At 40.1% G+C, this 22,053-nt stretch overlaps 1 protein-coding gene across 8 annotated transcripts in view; it reads left to right on the forward strand.

Annotated features, from left to right (window-relative positions):
• TSC22D2 (TSC22 domain family member 2) overlaps nt 1-19,612 on the forward strand; it is a 31,186-nt gene extending 11,574 nt beyond the window's left edge. Inside the window, exons 2-5 of one of the 8 annotated variants that reach the window (XR_008825164.1) lie at nt 3,801-3,874; nt 7,731-7,839; nt 17,183-17,234; nt 18,017-18,103. Coding sequence is in view for 5 of the 8 variants with exons in the window: in XM_056358397.1 (XP_056214372.1) it covers nt 7,731-7,802; nt 17,183-17,234; nt 18,017-18,277 (385 nt within the window). In the remaining 3 variants the exon portion in view is untranslated. Of the gene's footprint in view, nt 1-932; nt 1,287-3,800; nt 3,920-7,730; nt 7,840-17,182; nt 17,235-18,016 lie in introns of those variants that run through there. The other 7 variants (XM_056358400.1, XM_056358397.1, XM_056358402.1 and 4 more) reach the window with 7 other exon arrangements.
• Nucleotides 19,613-22,053: the final 2,441 nt, after the last annotated feature.

Below are 22,053 nucleotides of genomic sequence, written 5' to 3' on the forward strand. Positions count from 1 at the left end.
GATCTAGTGTCTACCAGAGACCTGAAAGGCAGAAACGACAAAGTGATGTTAATCAGAGAAGGATTCGAACTGTTAATAGCAAAACTTGGTAGACTGAAGTTAGTAACTAGGTGTGGCTCCCCCTGAAACATCTAGGCTGGATATCTTCTGTAAAGCAACTCTTCTTGAAATGCCTGTGTTACAGAATGTTTTTATGCTAGCTGTTCTGTGAAGTGTATAGTAGAAGAAACTATCTTGATTTTACAGTTAGGAGCTTTGTAATTTGCAGAAGACTTGTTGCTAAATTATTGTAACCTGTTGAAGCGAGTTTGAATTTAATACTGTGTCAAAATCTTTTCTTGTTTTTTTAGACCAGATTTTCATAGTCAGTATTCAAATTCTTTGGTGTAGGAGGAGAAAACTTTCTGCTATTTTATCAGATAATGATAAAGTGTAAAAGTGAGGCTAGGTCAGCTTTTGTCTCACAAATCAGTATCACGTGAGGTCTGTTGGTTCTGTAATGGTATGAAATGGTGTAGTGCATCTGCTCTGATTTGGTAGAGGACTGTTAAAGGCCTTGAGCATGTTTTAAAAGGCAGTGGTGAGTCAAGTATAAAAATGTTTTCTACAACCATTCAGTACTAGGAGGAGAGAAGAAACTGTTGGCATCCCTCCCGTATAGCTGAGGAGAATAGTGGTTGTCCTCAGGCAAGGGCTTGTGGTGATACCAGTGACTGCTCTTTGTTAAGGGTGGGCTGGAACATTTCGGAAGCGTCTGACTGTTGCTCACTAAATACTCGGATTATTTGCTACATCCCTCTGGTCTGACCATTAATGTTGATCTAACCTGCTCAGTCCATGCTTCATTCTCATGACCAATTTTTGTAAAAGTGGTTTTATTCTTTTCCCTAGCATTCATAGGGACTGAAGAACGTTACTGGTCTCTTTTCTAGAGAGCCAAGCCCGCAGGGCAGGGGAAAGCCGATGCCAGCATCTCAACAGAGCAAGCAAGTGATCAATGAAAGGCCGCTGCCAGACTTTCTTAACCTCTGCAGTCGAGACAGTCATCTCTCATTCACTTCTCAGAGACTTCTAGTCAGTGCAGAAGATTATTTTCCAAAATCCTCTTTTGAGGCAAGGCAAAGAAAGTATGGGCTCTGGTCCTTGCTATGGAAAGGAGGATGCAACTCTGGTACCAAAGTCTAGTTCTTTCTTTTCTGATACTTGAAAACCAAACATCAGGAGTTTTAATATGCAGCTAGCGGAAATGGAGCTGCTGATGTCAAGACTTCCCTGTCATGTTCCAGGTGATGTGTGCTGCTTTAGTTCTCTCAGTAGAAGGTGATTTTCATAGTTTCTGAAAGTGTTGGGTGGGAGTGCGTAGTTTGTTTGAAAGCAGCTGAAACTTGAGTGCTGGTGCTACTGGCACTATTGTGTGGTACATCTGGCTGTTGCTGTTAAGCGTGTCCTATTTTGGTCATTCTTAGCACTTAAATTTGTGTATCTTGATTTTCCAGGGGAGATCAGATCTATACAGTGTGTTTTCTCTCCGCTGTATGGTATTTTCATTTAGAAATAGCCTGTGACCCCTTTAAAACCCATTGTGCTAGTTGAGAGCTGCTATGCCAAAAACGGTCATGTGGGCCGCTGAGTTACACTCCTGTCATCTGTAGCTAGAATGCACCTAAAACTGAATGTAACAGTGTCTAATTATTGCTGGGTTTTCAGGATATGTTTTTCAAGTGTAATGTATTTAAGGAACTATGTGAACAGAATATGTAAACACAAAACTTAAGAGCTTTCATCTTGAGGGTTTGTTCCTTAAGTTATGCTTACAGGCATGTTACACAGACTTCCCCACATTCAGTCTTGGTTAATTCTCTCCTGCAAAGCTTTGTACTCCAGTTACTCTGTTTTGTAGGTGAAGTCTTATGAAATAAAGCTGATTCAGAGTTGCTGTTGCATTAAATAGAAGGTGATATAAATTTATAAAAGTAAAATGTCTTTTAAAAGAAGAGGAACAGAGAAGGAATTCTGTTACTAGTGTAAACATAATCTGGAAATGTCATAAGCTTTACTGGGAGTTTCCTGATAAGCTATGATCAAGTCACTGCAAAACCCCTGGTTCAGGACTTCAGTAAACCACGCTAGGTGTTTTAATTTGGATATCAGCTCTAATCAGTCTTTATTGCAGGTCATAGCTAGTAACCTAGTTAAACACAGCCTTTTATTGGTGATTGGTAGGACATATAACAAAAAACTAACTGAGGTTTGAAATGCTTCTGGGTAATAATACCTCCAATTTTCTATAAACTTCAGAAACTAGGGAGGGATTTATTTGTTGTCCTTTAGTGCACATAAGATTGGGCAGTTGATGGCACTGCCTTCCTTTTTTTTTTTTTTAATGCCTCGATTCCTTATTGACCACCACAGTAAAAACACATCCATATACGCTGATAGTCTGATCTTACCTGGGACCGTGCTTACTTATGCAGTCCCTTGACTGTTAAATAATAATTCTGATGCAGATTAAAGGCTAAATACATTTATTTGCTGACTTCATCCTTAGGCTGGTTTTGAGACACTTATTTCTTAAAATCTTTAGGTCACTTTTGACAATGTAGAAATAATGTAGATGTACAAAGTAACATACTAACATCTTTTCTTTGATAAATGTGGCTGAAGAACACAGTTTACAGGCATGTTACCAGGCTCCTGTAGCTTTCTGTGCAAAGGATAGGAGGCTAGAAGCTTGCGGTTGAATTCCCTGTTCTGTTGATCACTGTATGATTAATGACCTTATTTCTAAGACTAGGAACACTAGAATAATGGGTATTTTACTGATTCTTTCTAATCTTAAACTCGGTGCTTCAGTATGAGCTTTGTCTGCAGCTAAGAAGGATTTTGTTTCAGAATGGTCATTTCTCACTTTCCACCAAAAAAAGACATGAACTTTGCAACTGAATGGAAAGGCAGTTTGATTTCAAAGTATAAACCAGCCTCTTTCTTTACTACTTTCTTTTCCATTTGATAGTTGAATTTGGTCCCTATAGGAGTTGATCCTGTTCAAAGGCAGAACTTCTGCCTTAAAGTTCTTGCTAGCAGTGTCCTGAATTATCAAAGAATTGTGAAAGATGGGCCTGTGGGATGCTCTGGAGACTTAAGGGCCTGAAATCTGCTGGAACAGTAACAGCTTGATCTCTTCTAGAATGACAAGTGTGGAAATCCTACCGCTTCTGTAAGAAGTCTTTTCTAGTCCTTGCTGTTTTATGTGTAAAACAATTCTGAGGTGCAGTTTAAACTTTCTTTGCTGCAATTAAACCCTGTAATGTTTGTGCTGTGCTTATATCTAACAGGTATGAGAATGAGTTTTCTTCTCCTCTGCAGATACTTGAAACTGTGTGAAGCCTGTAACTTGTCTCTTTCATCTCTTTCAAATGCTTAATTTTTCTACTTAGGGATTCTGATTATTGGAAAAAAAAATCATCAAGTATGACATATCTTCTAGTGGTCTTACCTGGACTTCAGTATGCTTTTGGAGAGCTGGTATGAAAAACTGGTTGTGAAATCTAAGTAAAGGCTCAGAAAGGCTGAGTAGAACAAGACTTCAGTTAGTATGTGTACTTTCTGTGCAGGAGGAGTATTGCAAGTTTGACACCTTTGCAAGTTTTTTATTTTTTAACTTCTGTTTAAATAAATTCTCTTCTGTGGAATTGCAGTCACCTACTCGTTCCATGTTTTGTACTTGTGCAGCTGATTATTGCTACCAGAGCATAATACTTCATGCTTATCCTTATTGAATTGCATCCTTTTTATTTCAGACTATTGCTCCAATTGGGCAAGATCTTCCTGAATTCTATTCCTGCTGTCCAGAGTGCTTGCAGATCATCTGCAGGTATAAAGATAGTCTGTACTCCACTGCCCAAGTCATGGATTAAAGTATCCTATAACACACTCGGAGGAGACCCCTGGAGAGCTCTGTTTGATGCATCCTTCCACTGAACCATTGGAGAGCCGCGTGTGCAGAGTAGTTATCAATGGTGGACCCGCTTTGTATAAACCGTGTTCTTACTGATGAAAATGTCATGCAAGATGGCATTAAAAGTTCTACTATTATAACGTGATCCCATCTTCTGTGTGTTTTCTATGAGGCCTGTTAGGCCATCCATGTTGGCTTGCTGCTGTCTAGGTAATATAAATAGGTGGTTCTGCTCTGCTTTGGTTTTCCTCTGAGGTATTGAGCACAGGTTGTCTGACCTGTTATTTTCATGTTCTTCAAAGACAGGTGCTTAGGCCTTTTTAATCTTCTGGATCATTCCTGTTCTCAAAGTTAATGAAAATAATAGTTGGTGATACTGAGAGAGAGAACTGAAGTGGTCTAGGATGATTTTTTTTGTTGTTGTTTTGCCACCTGGGGGGAGGGGGGGGAGAGTGTGGGGGAGGGTGGTATTCTTTATGTGTTCTTCCATTTGTTGGCCTTAATTGCTGATGTTGGTCAGTAGTTTGAAGATTGAAACATTGTTCATGACATCACTGAAGCTGATGTTACTATTCCTCCTTCAAAGGTAGTAGCTAGAAAAAAAGACATCTGTTCAGCAGCCTCTGTGTGCCAAACTGATACTCAGTACTTCCAAAGCCAGTATCATTATTTAAACTAAAAGGCGTTTATCTGTATACTTGAAAATTTGCCAGTATTCATGGGCATGGTTTCTAGCAAAGCAGAGCTCTAGAATAAAATTTGTATCTGGCGTGTACTTGCTCTGATTAATGGCAGTGGGAGAATACTCTTTCAAATATGAGGTAAGACTTTGGATATGGTTTAGACTTCCCTTTTAAAGGGACAACTTGAAGTTTCAAGTATTCAGAGAACTGAATAAATTCTTATCCTTTAAATTTAGATCAAATTTTTGTTGCATAAAAACCGGTTATGGCTTCTAACAACAGAGTGTGTTTGTGAATATCGACATTTGTGAGCTTTTAAAGGAAATAAGTATGGTATGTGTTGTAGGACTTTATAGAAATATGGAGACATTTTTTACCAATCGAGATACAGTTTGAATGTTTAAACGTGCTAAGCTAGTTGTCTGTTGTAGTCTCTGGGACTGGAATTGAGCCTCTCTATCCTTGGGAATACCTGTTCTCCTCTCAACAGAGATCGAGGAAGAGAGGTGCCTGGTGTACCTCCCATGGAAGAGGAGGTGGGCGCTTATTCTCTGGTTCAGTGACAGGGACGTCGCCTTTCTGGACAGCTCTTGGCCCACTGTGTCAACAATGGGAGTCTTAGTGTCTCAGACCCAGCCAGCTGCTGGAGAGGAGACCTGAGGAGTCTGCTTTTCTGGTCCAGGCTGTCTCTGCATCCAGTTATGGCAGTGTCAATAGGACTTCTGGTGTTTCAGCTGTGGCATGGCAGCAGCAGGCTAGGTTATGCTACTTCTGTAAGTGGTTTTCTTAATTGCTTCTGCAAACTGAAAGGAGTTTTTAGTAATTCTCTGACCTGTTACTATTTGATGTGGTTAAAAATAGATGCTTCAACAGTCTGAAACTCAATTGCATTAGTTCAGACCTGCACATTAGGCAATATTCACGCTACCTCTGTGGATTTGCTTTTCCTGTTTAGGGAGCACCCCCCCCACACACACACACACACCCCCACCCAGTTAACATCTTGCTACAGAATAGAAAATAGTCTCTCAATTGTCTGAAGTAATGCAAAAGCAATTTCAACAGCAGGGGGTCAACTGAGAATTTAATGAGGACAGCTTTCTCATACCTTTCCAGATACTTGCTTAAGAATAGTACAAGAATATATAGCATATAGGGTATCAGTATAAAAATAGACCGTATGAAATACATGCCGTGTGGTTATAAACCACAACTTCTTACAGCTAACAATAACAACAGCGTTTTATATGCTGCAAGTAAATTTATCTTGGAAGTTAAATGACTTTCTATTTCCAGTCACTTTCTGAGGAAGAGACTTTTTACATACTCCTCACAGGCAACTGAATTAGAAAGAAGAGCTTGGGCCTTCTCCTTCCCTTCAACAAAGGAATGCTCTCTTGGCCTGCAGATGCCGGTTGCTTTCCATATGTTAAGTCCCTGTGTTACTTAAATGTGCTTTAGCTATTGTGTTGCTCTTCCTATAATTAGTCGTATTTAATTGTCACTCAACAGTGCAACACTTATAAAAACGTAAGTAATGCCAATATAAGAGCACGATGCTTACCAGCTTGATCAAGCAGCTTCTGTAGCAGGCCTTAAGCTAAATTCCAGACTTGAATTAGGTGGGGGGGGGGGGGGGGGGGGGTTTGAAGGATGGAGTGGTGAAGGTGGGAGGAGGAGTGACAAGTACTTTAAATAAGCAATTCCTGATCATTGCTGATGTACAAGTGTTGTTATCCTTGTGAGGTTTTTGTTGTATACCTGCCATGGGAATCATATTACTTCAGAGAGTGTTTTGTTATAGTGCTGCTTCTGTCATTGTTTTGGGTTTTTTAGTTCTGTGAGATCAACTCAACTATACAGTAATTGTACTTAAATGGAAATTATTGAATAATTGAAGACAGTTTGTTTTAAGAAGTATTCTTGCCATAAACCTAGAAAAGTAATAGATGCTTGTGCTTCTAATGTTGGTATAAACTTCTCATTTTAAAACTGGCTTTAAAAGGAATTTGAACTAATACTAACTTTTCTGAAGATTTTTCAGTTAAGCTGTTGCATTCTTCTCTAGGGCTGGCACAGCTATACCAGCATAAGGATGAAGTGCAATATTGATAAAAGCAGTTTCTAAGCTTAAGTAGAATGCTCTGGTACAGCTACTAGCAGCAGAGAATTTTGTCTTTGTGCTTCACTCAGTATCTTGTAAACAGTAAGTGTTCAAATGACACTTTGGAGAATTAAGATATTTAAATTGCACTCTTGGTATAGTTGCTGTCTATGGGGCAAATGTGTGCTGAACAGGGAGGGTCAGGCTGTCTCAGGGGTTTGGCACTGGTGACAGGGTTTGTGCCGTAGTGTCCAGTTTTCAGCAAGGTTACTGGAGCTTGTGCTGAAGGCTTGTGAGACCCATGGTGGTAGCTGAAGCACTCTGGTTTGCTGCTTGGCAAGGCCCCTCCAAACAACAGTTGCCCTGTTGCAGGGGAGCCGTGAGGATGACTGACAACCGCTTACAAAGTCAGCAATGTTTTAGATTCCACTTTTCAATTTTACCTTGATCTGGTTTTCAGTTATAACTTAATGTGTCGTAGCTTGAATGTGGTGTGTTTAGCTCTGACTTCTAGGTTCCCTTGGAGAACTCATGTGTTTTGAATATAGAGTGCTAAGTAAACTAGAAATATTAGGTACTGTTTGCAGAGACATTTGTGAAATATGAAAACGGTATCATTTGAATTTAGGCATGTATAGCATTAGAGCGGTATACAGCTTACCTATACAAGACTGTTGGCATGACATAATATGTTTCATTAATGGCTTTACAGTTTACAGTCATCTTTTTATGGTAGCAACTTGAAATAGCATGAAAATCAGTAGGGCTAGAGATATTTTTTTTAATCAGTATGTCCTTAATGGAAACTCATAGAAACAACAATTATACTATTCTTTAGGCATTCTGTGACTTCTGTAAACTTTTGGACATAAATTTAACCTGTCTGGATGTCTAATTTACTTTGTAATTCGGGTTAAATAAGACAGTTAGTATTTGTATTACATACCCATTTTCAATATGTCTGTCTGATTCTTGGATCTCATAGGAATCCGTCAGCTGCATTCTACCAAGCGTTCCATTTCAACAAGTTACGTGAGTCAAAGACCTTCTGGGATAGGTATGAATGCTTAAGTATGGAATGCATACATGTTGAGGTATGCATGAACAGCTTTGCTCTATGCAAGTTTCTTGTCGTTTTTGTTTGCACAGAACTGCTGCTTATGTTTTGAACTTCATATTGGGCTTTTGCAGCCTGAAGGTGTAAAAACAGTCACAGATGTGAAGTATTTGTACTGAAAATTAAAGCTGAATAGATCTAAAATATGTGACATGACAGTTTTTTCCTCCTTCCATTATGCATGTATCTCATACATAATGTGTAAGCTGAAAGAGTTTAATGCTAGTCAGCTACTAGCTGACCTTCACTAAAATATTTACAGCTTCCTTTTCAAAAAAAAAAAAAAAAGGAAACTGGCATTGTGGCTATTGAGTCCTAGATCTAAAAACAAGTTCTGAAAATGTTACATTTAAAAACAATTTTGGCAGTTAAAATCTTTGGTCTCAAAACCAGGAAAGGAAGCTTTCTGGCTTGCTTTCATTCTGCTTAAGTAAAGGTAGATGGGGAATAAACAACTGTGACAAGATACAAGGGCAAAGTAAGTCTACTAAGTTAGCATTGAACTCATGGAGAGAAACTGCTATGAAGTGCACAAAGTCATATCTGTTACAGATATGATTTGTCAGAGATGTTACTAATTCATCAGTAGCTGCAAAGTGTTTCTCTCCTGTGCTTTAATTATTTTGAAGGGGCTTTTTTGTCATCAAGTTGAAATCCTAGTGATTATGTGACTTCCTGCCTTGTGATGCTCTGGCTTGTCACAATACTTCTGCTTAACAAGCTCTGTAGAATACAAATTTTGTTTAGCTGTTGAAGTATTAATAATTATTTCATCGTTGTACTGGCTGTATTTGATTTGAGAGGCTTTTCAACTTGCAAAGCTTAACTGAGTTCTTTAAAGTTTGCTTGGCAAGTTTGTATGGTGTACAACACTGATGGCTAAAAGTAATGCTAATGCATACTGCTGTTTTTTTTATTGCTGAAGTGCTAGCATTAGGCTAAGTTTCAAAAGCATGTCTTCTTTCTCAGCAGAAACTTGAACAAATTTGCATTTTTGCTTTAAGCTCTGGATGATGCTACTTTCCTGTATTTATGGGACAGAGTTGGTATTTAGGTTCCAAGGACTTCATTATTTAACTGAAACAAGCTTCAGGGCTTTGAATACAGATCTGGCACATAGACCAAAAGTTCACTGTAAGGCCTAGCCTTCATCTGTTTCTCTATTTTCATGTCTCAAGTAGAAATAATTCTTAAGATGAGGAAGCTGATTTAAAAAACCCCTCTAAAATAAAATATATAATGATTAAGATTGAGGCTTCACAAGTCTGAGGTTTACGTACAACATCTGAGGCAAGTACTGGAAGCGTGGGTTACAGAAAAATGTTAAATTCAGGTAGAAGAATGCAGACTGCTTCCTTTAAAATAGTCTTGCATCTTTGCTGTTGAACATTTTGTGGTAAAAACATAGAATTGAATTCATCAGGATTGATGCAAGTATTAACTTCCAATCCATTCAAATTTCAAAGTCTTTGACTGGGTTTAGCAGGTTTTGCTTTTATACCCCAGTTATTAGATTTTCTTAAGATCACGTGAGGTGATTTTGCCTTACTGGGGTGACTGAAACTGAAAAGCTTTCAACAATAAACTTCCAGTGAAGGGAGCTTCAAGGCCTCAGCCAGCAAAACTAGTTCTGGGGAGCACTTTGCAGGGTCTGGGCATGGTGGAGCTCTGTTGTGTGGCTCTGCCAGCAGCAGGACAGGAATCAACAGCGCCCTGCCAGCTCCGCTTCCCGTAGGTGGGATGGCCTCTGATGCAGGTTGTCAGACTTAAATAGTTTGATAACAATAAAGTGGTTTGGGGCTTTTTTTTGTGATCTCTGGTTTGTGAAAGAGAAATGTCTGCTATGGGAATGATAAGCTCATGTGATTTCCTCAGAATCCCTTTGTTTCCCCATCACAAGATGTGGGGGTTAACCCACCGCAAAACACGGAGGTCTTAAGCCTGCTGATGGTAGACTTTTCGTTACATTTTGCAGCTCCTTCGGAAGTAGTTTGTTGACCTCAGGGGCTTGGGTAGGAGACTTTAGTGTAAACATAATAGAAAATTTTCCTGTATAATTTCAGTACTTTTTTCCTAACAAATACAGATGATTCTCCTATGAGCAGCCATCTCTTGGGACCATTTAAAGTCAACAAAGCTGACCACATGCTATTGCAATAGACAGTAAAAGATTGCTGAATTGCTCCAGTAAAATAGAGGCTTGTTTGTTTTTTCAGTAGCACACTGTGGCAGGGAAGAGTGCTGGTAACATTCAAACCACTAAATGTTAGTGGAATACTAGTTATTACTGACACGTTAGCAGGAAGCTTGCAAATGTTTTTCTGCGTAGTGTTCATATAGCTGTTGCTAAGGGCACAAGTCTCAGGGGTCTGTCTTTGCAACTGGCATAGTTACTGAGAAGATTAAGAAGGGGAATAATGGCTTCTTGGCATATTTGTGGCTGCTCTTCTGTGCCTGGATTGCCTTTGTATGGTAGCAGTGCCATAGGAGCTTTGGATGGGTTTCCCTAAAACACAGCAGTTGTTGGAAAACTTGAATTTAAAGCAGTAGGATTTTAGGTTTCAAATGAATTTTTGTGTGAAGCATTAAACCTTCACAATATAAATTAACTCATAAAAGATGGATTTTCTCCCCATATTACCATCCAGATAAATGTGTTTTAAGTGTTGTTGGTAAACATCTTTCTTATGTAAATGTGATAAATGAGGCAGCACCTCTTCATGTGATTGATTTTGCCAAACTTCCCTTTCCCTATTCCAGGCCTTTCTGTTAAATGAGATGCTCTTCCTGGAGACACGGGAAAGTCAAGTGTTACACACTTCCCACTTTTTTATTGTAGCCATATCTGGAGGTTCTTTTTAGGGGTGAAACTTTTAAAAATTTTCAAACTCCATGTGGAATTTAAAGAGGGTCTTAGGACGAGGCTGATGTTTTATGTAACACACTGATTCAGTCAGTGTTGTGGTTAATGTGTTTCTTCTTGATGCTTGCTTCTCATGGAAGTAGTGTGCAATGTGACTGTCTTCATGTGTAGGGAAGAGTGTGTGGTTCATTAGTATAACTCAAACCTGTGAAGGAGCTACGTTTTTCTTTAATGTCAAAAAAAGCGCAAAACACTAAACCAAAACCAACCAATCAACAAATCTAAATCAATTCAACTCAGACATTATCTTGGTTTTCCCCAGATGCATTCTGTCTTTATCGAGCTCACGCGTTGCTTCTGAGATCAATTATGTGGTTGTGTTGAGTAACTAATCTTCAGAGTTTCATGTAAAACTGAAGAAAACTCAGCTGTCCGGTGGAAGCAAGTACTTCTGTTTGACAGAGTAGCTGACTAATGTGGAGCTTAAGTAGACTTGCAGGGAAAGCCAGGCACCTGCCAGTAATCCTGAGGCTGTGAATTCACTGCCTTGGACTTTCTTACATTCTCATGTGGATTTGACAAAGAAAAATGAAAATCTGAAATACTTGGATAGATAATATTTCAAGGCTAGATAATTGATTGTATTGGGAAGCTATCAGTATAAAATCTCATAGTTGGATGGAGGCTAATTAAACATGCCTTAATTGTTTCAAGAATAGACAGGGTTTCTCTGGACAGACTTAAGTAGCTCAACTCATGGTAAGACATGAAGAGTAGCTGGTTAAGTGACTGCAGTAGCTCATAAATGAGAAAACCAATGAGGGGAATGAATAAATGAGCAGAGTTACTGTTCTAGTTTGTAGTTCAGTTGCGAGCAAAACAAATGTGGGAACACTTGAAAGTACCTTATTGTTCCTTCCAGAAAGGTTGCTTGATAATTTGAGTTAAAGCCATAACAATGAAAGAATTAGAAGAGCTAGGGGAGATCACTCAATTCAGGGATGTCTGCTGGAGACTGTAGTGCAGGGGTCCTCAAACTTTTTAACCAGGGGGCCGGCGCGCAGATGAAGTAGCAGGCAGTCATCTGCGGCTGCTTGGTTTCCCCCCCTCACCCCCGGCGGGGGGGGGGGAGTCTGTAAACACCGGGGGTGGGATTGAGGACCCTGGGGGGCCGTATCCAGCCTGCGGGCCGTAGTTTGAGGACCCCTGCTGTAGCGTATAACATCTTTTCCACTTTAACCTAAAGCAAAGTAGATCTAGTGCTTTAAAGGAAGAGTTGTCTTATGGAGGCTATTAGATAAGGCATGCTAGCATTGGTGTACCCTTTGTAGTCTGCTCTGCAGGCAGTCTTTTCCACTCTTGCAGGATTAGCAATGTTGTGTGATGGGTTTTATTTATCTAAAAGCATGAGGTGAATAGTACAGTAACTCCTGATGCTAAAATTTGAAAGAAATGTCAAGGAAAAGCAAGAAAACTCATGCATTCTGGCAGTCTTGGGGAGGTGACTTACTGGTAAGAAGTTCCTTGGAAAAGTAGTATGCAGTTAATCAGTAATACAGCTGAATACAAAATATGTTTTTTGTTACAGACTAAAAAAGCTTCATCCAATTTATCATCCAATGAGTAGGAAGTGCAGTCTCATTTAAATGTGAAATGCTATTACCTAGTCTAGTACTTGACAGTGCCAAAGTAGGGCTCCCTATAACTCTACACCAATATTGGATGCGTTAGGAATGAAAGTATACACATTACTGAGGACTGTGGAATCTCTAAAAATGAACTACTGCATTCTTTTTTTTTTAAGCATGCAGTGAATTAAGCTGCAAATATCTTCGTTTTGAAGTTTGATTCCTAGTCTTTCTACCTAGATTTCACAGTGAATTTTGAAATAGAGAGTGTATCTTTTTAGAAGGATGATAGTTATATCTAAAGACATCAATGGTGAAAACACCAAGGTGAGTACAGTGGCACTTGTTGAATTCACCATTGAAATAGATCTTGGTGCCTGCAAGTGTGAGGTGATGATGAAGGTTAAGTTTTCCTCCAGCCAGTAATAAGTTAACATTAAGACATTAACCTTTTTTGCTGTCTTCTGATCCATCCATCCTCAGTTAAGTCCCTTACTTTTATTTACTTCCCCGTTCTAGGAACAGTGTTGTCCAGGTTTTGGAATAGTCTCTAGTAAGTAAACCTTCTTGAACTGCAAAGTTACGCTTTACAAAGAAGACTTGTTTGATCATTATATCTATATTTTCAGTGAAATTGTACACTGGTATGTGTTATCCTAACAGGGCTACCAAGCACTATTTAAAAACCAAACAAACAAAACCCACACTGTTATAGCTTGATGATGGTACTGAAACATCTTTCTGGTAATACCTTGCCATACACTTGGGATACCATGTCTCCATAGCAAAAGCCTTCACAACAACCAAGTTAGAAGTATACCAAGGCTTTTAAGAATGCGCATTATGGAAAGTGTGATTGCTGTATATTGTGTAATATGTATTAGAAATCAGGCTTGCACTTAGACTTAGCAGTTTTCTTCCCATTTTCTCAATCTGTATGTACATGATTGTCCAAGACACTTCTCTTACTTTCATTGCAAGACATTTGAAACAAAAAATGTACAGTGCTACAAGTGAAGAGTTGTAGGCATATGGGAGAAATACGCCTAAATTACAACATACAGAATTCCAAGTTGCAAGCTGTAAGTCTGTGATAAAGCACTTTGTTGCAAATGCTGCATATCTGATTATGAGCTGTAGCTAAGCAGTGCTATTAGCAGTCAAAATCTAGTTTTCCTCTTGGGTCTTTCTGAGTAAAATGTGAAAAAATTACATTTAAGCCACTAGGATTTCTTTAAACTATCAAAATGAGGATTTCTCAGACTGAATACAGTTTTGCCTGTCTGGTGTGTAAGGTGGAAAAATGTTGGGTTTACCATCCATCTCTGGAAACACAAACTGTACTTGGCAATCTTTGTCATTTTTGTTGATTATAAATCTCGCCTTGTACTTGATGGTCGTTAGAATGATCTTAGTGTAGCAATATAACCTCTTTTTGGTCAGAGCTTTCATTTATGTAACCTTAACTTGGAGGTCCCCGTCAAACTGAGTTGTTCTCTTAAATTACAGTGTGTATATGTGGTAGCTAGTTGTCTGCAAAAGCTCAGCTTGGGAGTGGGAAATTTGCAGTTACAAAAAAGAATATATATATACCTTATTCATCCCTTTCAGCCACCCAACGTTACTTGATGTGGATTTTTGTTTTATGTATTGCAGTTTTGATGATAATTGTCAGACTTCTGTAGTTCCTGGAGCAATCACTTTGGTCTAAAAGCACGGCATAGTGATCAGTCTTTTCCTACAAGAGCTAAATAGTGTCCACTTCTAACTCAAGAATTTGCAAGTTGAGGCATTGGATATACAGTGGGATGGTGCACTCACAGAACGTATCAAACTCTTTCCAGTTACAACATCCAAAAAGAAATATTTTTTCCTGGCCTTTTCATAAGGACTGGATTGTATCTGTAAGTTTCATTCTACAGCCATGGGATAAAGTATTTTTATGCATACTAGGATTTGATATCAACAGCAAAGCATTTGAGAAAAACACAGAATCTTAAGATTTGGCAGTGTATTTGGACTGCACCATAAGAATAGCTGGCACTGGAGTACTCTGCTTTTGAATGCCTCACAGGAGCTATTTGTTGTGGGGAGCACTATAAAATGAACAAAGGACAGAATCTCATATACTTTTAGAAAGTGAAATGAAATACAGTCAGGTGCAATTTTTTCCTGATAAAAATCTGAAAGGCCACTCTGTCAGTGTGGAACTTCTCCTGGGGCGGGCATGCAGTGGTCCATGTGGTCCTGTGCTCTGCGCCTGGAGACTAAGGGACACTGGAATTTGTGCAGGCAGTGGGACTGGAATTCTGACTTGGTACTTCAATAACAGCACAAGCTGCTCCAAGAGATCAGGGCTACAAGAATATTCAAATGAGTAAAAGTAGTGTATAAACTGCCTACAGTTTTCGTCACTGTCTGTTAGTATCGCTTCAAGTGTAACGTATGGGTGGGAGAGAGGTAGTTTCCTGGGCTTTATTCAAATCACACTTAAGGGCAGGGACGGTTCTTATACCCGCATCGTGAGCACTCATGTAGTAGAAGGTAGGCAAGAATTGGGAGCGCAAGGTACGGCATGGGGAAGGTGCTTCAGCAGCGTGCATGTGGGTACAAGTGTTTCAGGTGATGAAGGGGAAGACTGCCTGTCTTCCACCTGAGAGGCTTTTTCATGGAACTGATTGAACGCATTACCTTTGAGTGGTGTAAGGGATTTTATTTTAAAACTAACCGAACTGCAAAGTAGTTGAAACAGGAATAGATCAACAAAGTCCCAATCTCAAATTTAACTAGAAAAGTATTGACACAAAAGGTGTATAGTTATGCTGTAAAGATGCAGAAACAGGTCCCCCTACAAAGCGTGCTGTTTGCTTTAGTTTTGCTCCTCCTGTCTATCTCTTCAGAGCTACCTCACCTAATTCTGGAGTGGTGTTCGTGGAAGGCTGTCAGGGACATGGAGCAGTCTTGGGGGTTTCAATGACTCTTAAACACACATTTTTGACAGATATATCTGAAACATGTTAATTCAGGATGGAAAGGAATACTTAAACTTGTAGTGAGTTACGTGTACTTTTTATTCTGAGGAGTTTTACCACAAATACGGCTTGAAAGAGGCTTTAGAGAACAGTAAGATGCTAGGACAGTTTTCTTGTGAAATGGGTGTTGAGCACTTTCTTGTTTTCGATTACAAGCTTTGTTCAGTGTAGGAGAGGCTGTTACTCTCTGTCTGAGAAGCTGATTCCCTCTACTTGTGTTTGTTGCTAAGTACTGACAATTCTTGTGAGACTTATTAAAATGGATTTCTCCAGTGTCATATTCTTTCAATAGTTGAGCTTTGTTTCATGTATGTAACTAATACTGCTGAGCATATTGCCAATACTCATTTTAAAAAGTCTTAAGTAGTTTTTTCTTAACACTTGGTTTCAGCGAGTTATGTATTTTCACAGAGGTGAGTTTCCAAGCATGACTGCAAGCCTTCTGTTTTTCCTGTACGCTTTTTTTAAAAATGTAGCTGCACACTGCTGATAGCAACTTCCATCGCAGGGGGAGCGTTATCAGTAGTTATCACTGGCAGGCCTGGTAAATAGTCTAAGAACTGCCATCTTATGTCTGACATGGAACTGTGGAGTGCAGTCAGACCACTGGGACCCAGCATGGGCCAGCAGACATGGAGAGTGTGGGACCGAGAGCACGTGTGTGTAGGGGGAGGGTTCTGTGGCTACCGTGCAGGCTGCCCTGCCTGACCTTCTGGGGAGAGAGAGCTATAGCTCCTCGCCAGACTGAGAGATCAGAGACTGCAAGAGAGCAGGGACACCCCCAGCCCCCCTAGATTTCGATTCCAGAGAGTTACAAGTGAGCAACTGGTTTGTGTTCTTGCTTTGTAACTTGAAATCAGACCAAAAATGTTAAGGCCTGGATTGCCATAACCTGGGATGTGAAGATGTAGTTCAAATCTTGTTTCACACTGCAAATACACATTCTTGTAGTGATGACTGACATGTTTTGTTCATAGAATTGTTAACCCAGCACTGCCAAGCCCACCGCTAACCTGTGTCCCTAAGGGCCACGTCTACGCGTCTGTTAAGTCCCTCCTGGGAGGGTGACCCCACCAGTCCCTGGGCAGCCTGTCCCAGTGCTTGGCAAGCCTTTCAGGCTGGCACTGGTTTGTGGGATTGTTCTGCACTAGTATGTCTTTGGAACGAGACTGACCGGAACTGTAACCAGCCAACTGCAGTGCATTTCTTAGATGTTAAACATGGTCCCACAAGAATTAATTGAAACTGTGTGAGCACACTTGTGGAGTTCGGGGCTTTGGTTCTGTCTTACTATTCTGTTGGCTACTGCCGCTTGGTTGCAAAGCTGTAAACACAGTGCTGATCCAGGAACTTTTTAACTGGAAGGTGGTCCTCAAGTGAGGTCACAGAATACACAACAGTTTTCTTAACACTCTGTGAGAGCAACTTAGCAGAAATAAAAATAGAGGTAAGGACCTCCATGAATATCCCGTGAATCCCCATTTTCCCCAGTGAAGAAAGCTAAAAAACGAGGGGAAGAATCAGAGCAGTTAATTATTCTCATGCATTTTTCTGGTTAGGGGTGTCATAAGCATAGTCTGAGGAGTCAGAACCTGAAGGAGTGGTAAGAGCTCTTAACTGTACTGGGCAATATGGCACAGGGAACCTGCCATGATTGTGTACTGAAATCCTGAATCTGACGCTTTAGCCTTCCAGTGAAAGCATGTTCTAAGGAGTCCTGTGGGTGCCAATGGGTGCGTAGTTTCAGTTGAATGATACAGCAGTAATGCTCACAGAGTTTTCTCCTTGTATTTACAGTGGATCTGGTGCAAGCGTTGTTGCCATTGACAACAAAATAGAACAGGCAATGGTAAGTAAAAAATAAGTTGTTATTTCTCATAGGATTAGTGGTTCATCATCAATCCTAAGTTTCCAGCTGTATTGAGTTTCTGTGAGTCTGTAACACCCCTTCATCGGGTCAGACTGAGACCAGCATGTGAAAAAAGGTTTTTCTGCATCAACTATGGGATGACCACAAACCATGAGATTGCCTTTAGTGTTGGCCCAGAAATGTTCTTAGGTTAACTTTCCTACAGTTTTCTGTGAACAAGCTGATTGAAATTAAAGGGGTGCTGAAAATAAATAGTCCATTTAGGTATCTTATTTTAGTGCAGTTCATCACTGGTTTTTCTTAATTGTCACTTATGCTATACCATCCTTGATGTATTGTTCAGCTTTGGTTACATCTGTGTGATTTTTGCTTCTGCTGATTTAAAGGCTTTCTTACTTGGTTCTCATACATCTCAGTGCTTGGGATTGTGTAACACAGCCTCCTACCTCCAGGGCAAAGCTTCAGAGCTGATGGTTTCCTTCTGAGTAGCTGAAGTGTAGTTCTAGTCCTCCTCTTCAGTCTAACTGAGGTGACTAGAGCTGAATGTTGGAAACAAAGCTTTTGATGTAAGGGCCGCTTTACAGTGAATAGAAGGGCTAGGTTATTTGCTCTTGAAGGCTAACTTACTCATGTATTTTTAGTGGAGGAGTGCCTTAGTTTTCCGGGCTTACTGCTTAAAGCAGTAAAATAGTGAATCCTGGGGGTGGAGTGGAATGAAATTGTTCTTTCACTTGGTGTAACTGTTAACTTGTTCTTCACAGGATCTAGTGAAAAGCCATTTAATGTATGCAGTAAGAGAAGAAGTGGAAGTTCTGAAGGAACAAATAAAAGAATTAGTCGAAAGAAACTCTTTACTTGAACGAGAAAATGCACTGTTAAAATCTCTTTCAAACAATGAGCAGTTATCCCAACTTTCAACCCAACAGGCCAATTCTAGTAGCACTTCACAAGCGCAAACAGTGATAGCACAGCCTCCGCAGCCAACGCAACCTCCACAGCAGCCGAATGTCTCCTCAGCATAAAGCTTTCTTGCCTCCTTTGAAAACAGAAACCTGAGAGCAGTCTGTCCTTGTGTGCCACTGATGTTCTTTCCACTTTATATGAAAGCGAGTAGCCATGCTTTTGTTGTGTGTTTGGCCTTTTCAGTATTAGACAATCATTCTTCAAGAGCTGTCCCTCACTGGTATATCATGAAGCGCAGTTGGTGTCCATTATGTCATCGGTGCACAAGGGAGGTCATAGGAGGAGTTTTTAATGCAAAGGATGCATCTGCTTGGTGTGCAGGAGTGAGGTCTTTAAGAGCTTTGGTGGCTCTCCAAAGTTTCCATTTCCCGTGGGGATTACTTTGAGCCTTGCTATCTGGTAAGAAGTAACAATTCATTGTGAGAGCCACTGTTCTTTCAAGATAAGTAACATTTGCCTACGTTAGTTTCATTTATTTGTTTTATTTATTACAGGGCTGCTATTTTCATAACGTACATGAGCAATGTCACAGAACTTTTTAAGTTTTTTTTAAATAAAGGTATGTATCAGTAAAATGATAGATGGTATTGCGTTCAATAGATAAAATGTTTAGGCAATAATTGAACAAAAGAATCCTGGCATATTTCTAACACTAATGGCAATTTACCTTTGGTATTTATTTACGGTAGTAAAGATCCAGCTTGAATGTAAATTTTGTAAAGAGTGTAAGTATGAAGACCATAGTGCATCTGTACAGGTAGTCACCAGTTATTGTGATATAATAAATAATTGATGGGCTATTTTGATGAAGAAAACTTTGCTCATTTCTGTTTGTACTTTCTAATAGAGATAAATTGCCATGATTCCTCTGCTTGACGTTTCGTATAATTATTTTTTTTTGGGTGGGAATAAAAAGCTGTGAAATTGTTCAACCTACTTTGTAACCAAAGAAGCAAAGCTGTGTAATTGAGGGTTTTTTTATTTTATAATGCACATTCTTTATGTATTTTTATTTAGTGTCTTCTCATTCACAACTTTCTTTGCTGTCTAGCATGATCTGCATGACCTATAATCTTTGAACCACTTTCGTACCTCATGTTTTTATCCAGCACTCTTATTGTAATATGTAATAGTCTGTGAACAATGTCAAATAAAAAAGAAAGAACAGCTGGTTTTGGTGGAGCTGAGCTAGTGTGCTATGCACTAGTTGTTAAAAAAAAAATAAATAAATGAAGTGAGCCATTTTTTGTTCATTTAAAATGGTGTTTTGAATTTCGTATGCAGAAAACGTTTTGTTACATTGCAGATTTTAATGTATTTAATAAATGCAACATGCAAATTAAGTGCAGTGTATACTGAGTATTTAAATTAAAAATGTACATTTCATAAATACAGCTTCAAGAGAGACCATCATTTGTGTAAACTAACGTAGTGTGTCAAGTCGATGTATAAACATACATTGTTACAGTGAGGCTAAATTCAGTAGCCCTTTTTTTTTTTTTTCTAAACAAAATGGAGAAAGGCAACTTCAGTGAGCAGTAATAGAATAATGCCAAAATTGTAAGCGCTTCTCTTGCAACAGACTTTTTTTAATTCTAATTTAATTAGAATTTTTTAGAATTTTTAGAATTAAATTTAATTAGAATTTAATTAGAATTATTTAATTTAATAATCTTAATTTAATTAAATTAAGTGTAATTCCGATGCTGTTGGTGACACTATTGGTTTTGGGTTTGCATTGATATAAAATTAACATTTGGCTGTGTGCTGGAGTGCTGGAACAGTTTGGTATGTTAAAACCAAGAATCACCTTTGAGGAACGCTTACAGGAGCAAGCTGTGCAGCGTGCCATCCCGGGCAGGCACAGCTCTGAGTCATTGCTCCAGCGTGCTGCAGTGTAGCTCACACTTGAGCCTGCACCTATTCCATCAGGTTGCCTGCAGATGTTTGCTTCAGTATCTTACCCTTGTGTATATCTAACTCTGGTAAGGTTTGTGTGGTAGGTAAAACAAAAGAAGCAACACTGGAAACTGCGAGTTTTGGTATCTTCAGGTCTCAAGGAAGCATCCTTGTCCCATGTTCCAGAAACTTGGAGCATCACCCATTGCCGGTAAGTGTCAGTTCACAGTACAGTTCAGAAAAGGGTAGGGGTGGGGGGTGGGTGATGATCTTCATTTCAGTTGTACATTGCTGTTCTTGGCCTGCTACAGGCATGCATGTATACTGCTGTAAATCCTCTACTGAAACGAGGGCTTTGCATGCAAATTAGAATTCAAAGTATTTCAGTAGCCAAGTGTCTTTTCTCTCCAGTGTGACCTGTAGCTCACTCCTGCTATACAGCAAGGATGTAGCTAGTAAAGTAAGTAAAAAGGAACAAGTTGGGGGACTTCTGGGAACAGAAGTCATTTGGGTGACTAGTTGATTAAAACTTTATGGAGGGAACACACTACCTCTCAGTTCATTCTTAGGGATTGGAATGGAGACATATGAAACATGACCGAAGTTGTTAATGTCCTGCTGACCATAGAAATAGAGAATCGGGCCGAAGAGGAGACAGTCCTAAGCACGTCTGCATTCCTGTGGAGCTGGTGTCTGTGCATCTCCTGGCCCCCTCTCATCATGCTTGTGAGCTTGTTGTGTGGAGTCATCTTTGGGTGAGCTGTGCAGCGCAAGGACAGTTAGATCCAGTTACACGTAGGTGCTCTGGAGAGGTGTGTTTTTCTCCAAAAGAAAAAGGCTTTTAGTAAACCTGCTGGAAATAGGGGATGAAACAAAAGATTAAACTGATACTATTAGAAATCTTTTGTTTCCTTTGCTCCACTCCTGTCAGGTTTGGTTTTGTTTTTTGGTTTTAGTCTTCTTGTGGTGATAAGTTGTCTTCAGCTCTAAATGCCAACTCCGTTTGCTGTGTGATAACACTGAAATGGCAGAAGAGGGTCTTTGAGTTGCTGCTCTGTCTTCCTGAGTGGCAGTCCGTGGTTGCTGCCTGGGGAGAGAAAGGAGTGGCAGTTCCTCAGCCTGAGATGATCATTTTGATGTTACTAAACGTTGGATTTCGGATGGGGAAGAATGGCTTGTTGACAAATGATTGTGTTGCTGTTGGGCCGTATTAGCTGCTGCGCTGCTTTGTGCACATGGTGTCAGTCCGCTTCCCGCTGCCGCAGAGCCTTTCTTTGTTGTCCTTACGTGTGACGGCACCAGCGATGTCAATCAACCACCCATCACTGCATCGTGTGCACTGCTCTGTGCAACAAAGAGCCCGGCGCTCCCCGTGCTCGGGGGTCTGGCGGGTGCTGTGAATGGGTTTGTGCCCACTGCTCCTGCCGCTTGGTGTCAGCTAATTGCTTTTGGGTGCCTTTGTGCTTTTTCAGGGAAATGACTTTTTAGGGAGCTGTGTGTGGAAGCAGGCTCTTAAAATGTGATGCTGCAGTGCTGTTGCATATTCCTGTGGCATGTGCCTCTGAAATACCTCCATAGCTTTCAGCATAACCAATAGAGCGGTAATTCAGCTGCTGGGCTGACCTGCTGTGCTTTGAAATGAGGTTGACCCTGCGATTTGTGTGCACTTGGCACAGATGGGAGGGAGACTGCAGTCAAGGTGTCTGTGGCAGAAAGCATGCCAGAGCAGAAAGGTCTTAAAGCTTTGTGGTGTCTCTGAATTAGCCCCTGGACCTCGAAGAGGATCTATCAGAATGCAGGGAAAGGCCACAAAACCGACAGAGGATGCAGAGGAAATGCTTGATGCTGAGAGCCCTGGAAAGCAGTGGCTGGCTTGCAGGGGAGTGGGCTGTGGGAGTGTGCTGGCAAGGGCAGCTCAGAAGGTGTCCAGGGAAGG

This window comes from Falco biarmicus, chromosome 13 (assembly GCF_023638135.1).
Source record: "Falco biarmicus isolate bFalBia1 chromosome 13, bFalBia1.pri, whole genome shotgun sequence".
Taxonomy (NCBI): domain Eukaryota; kingdom Metazoa; phylum Chordata; class Aves; order Falconiformes; family Falconidae; genus Falco; species Falco biarmicus.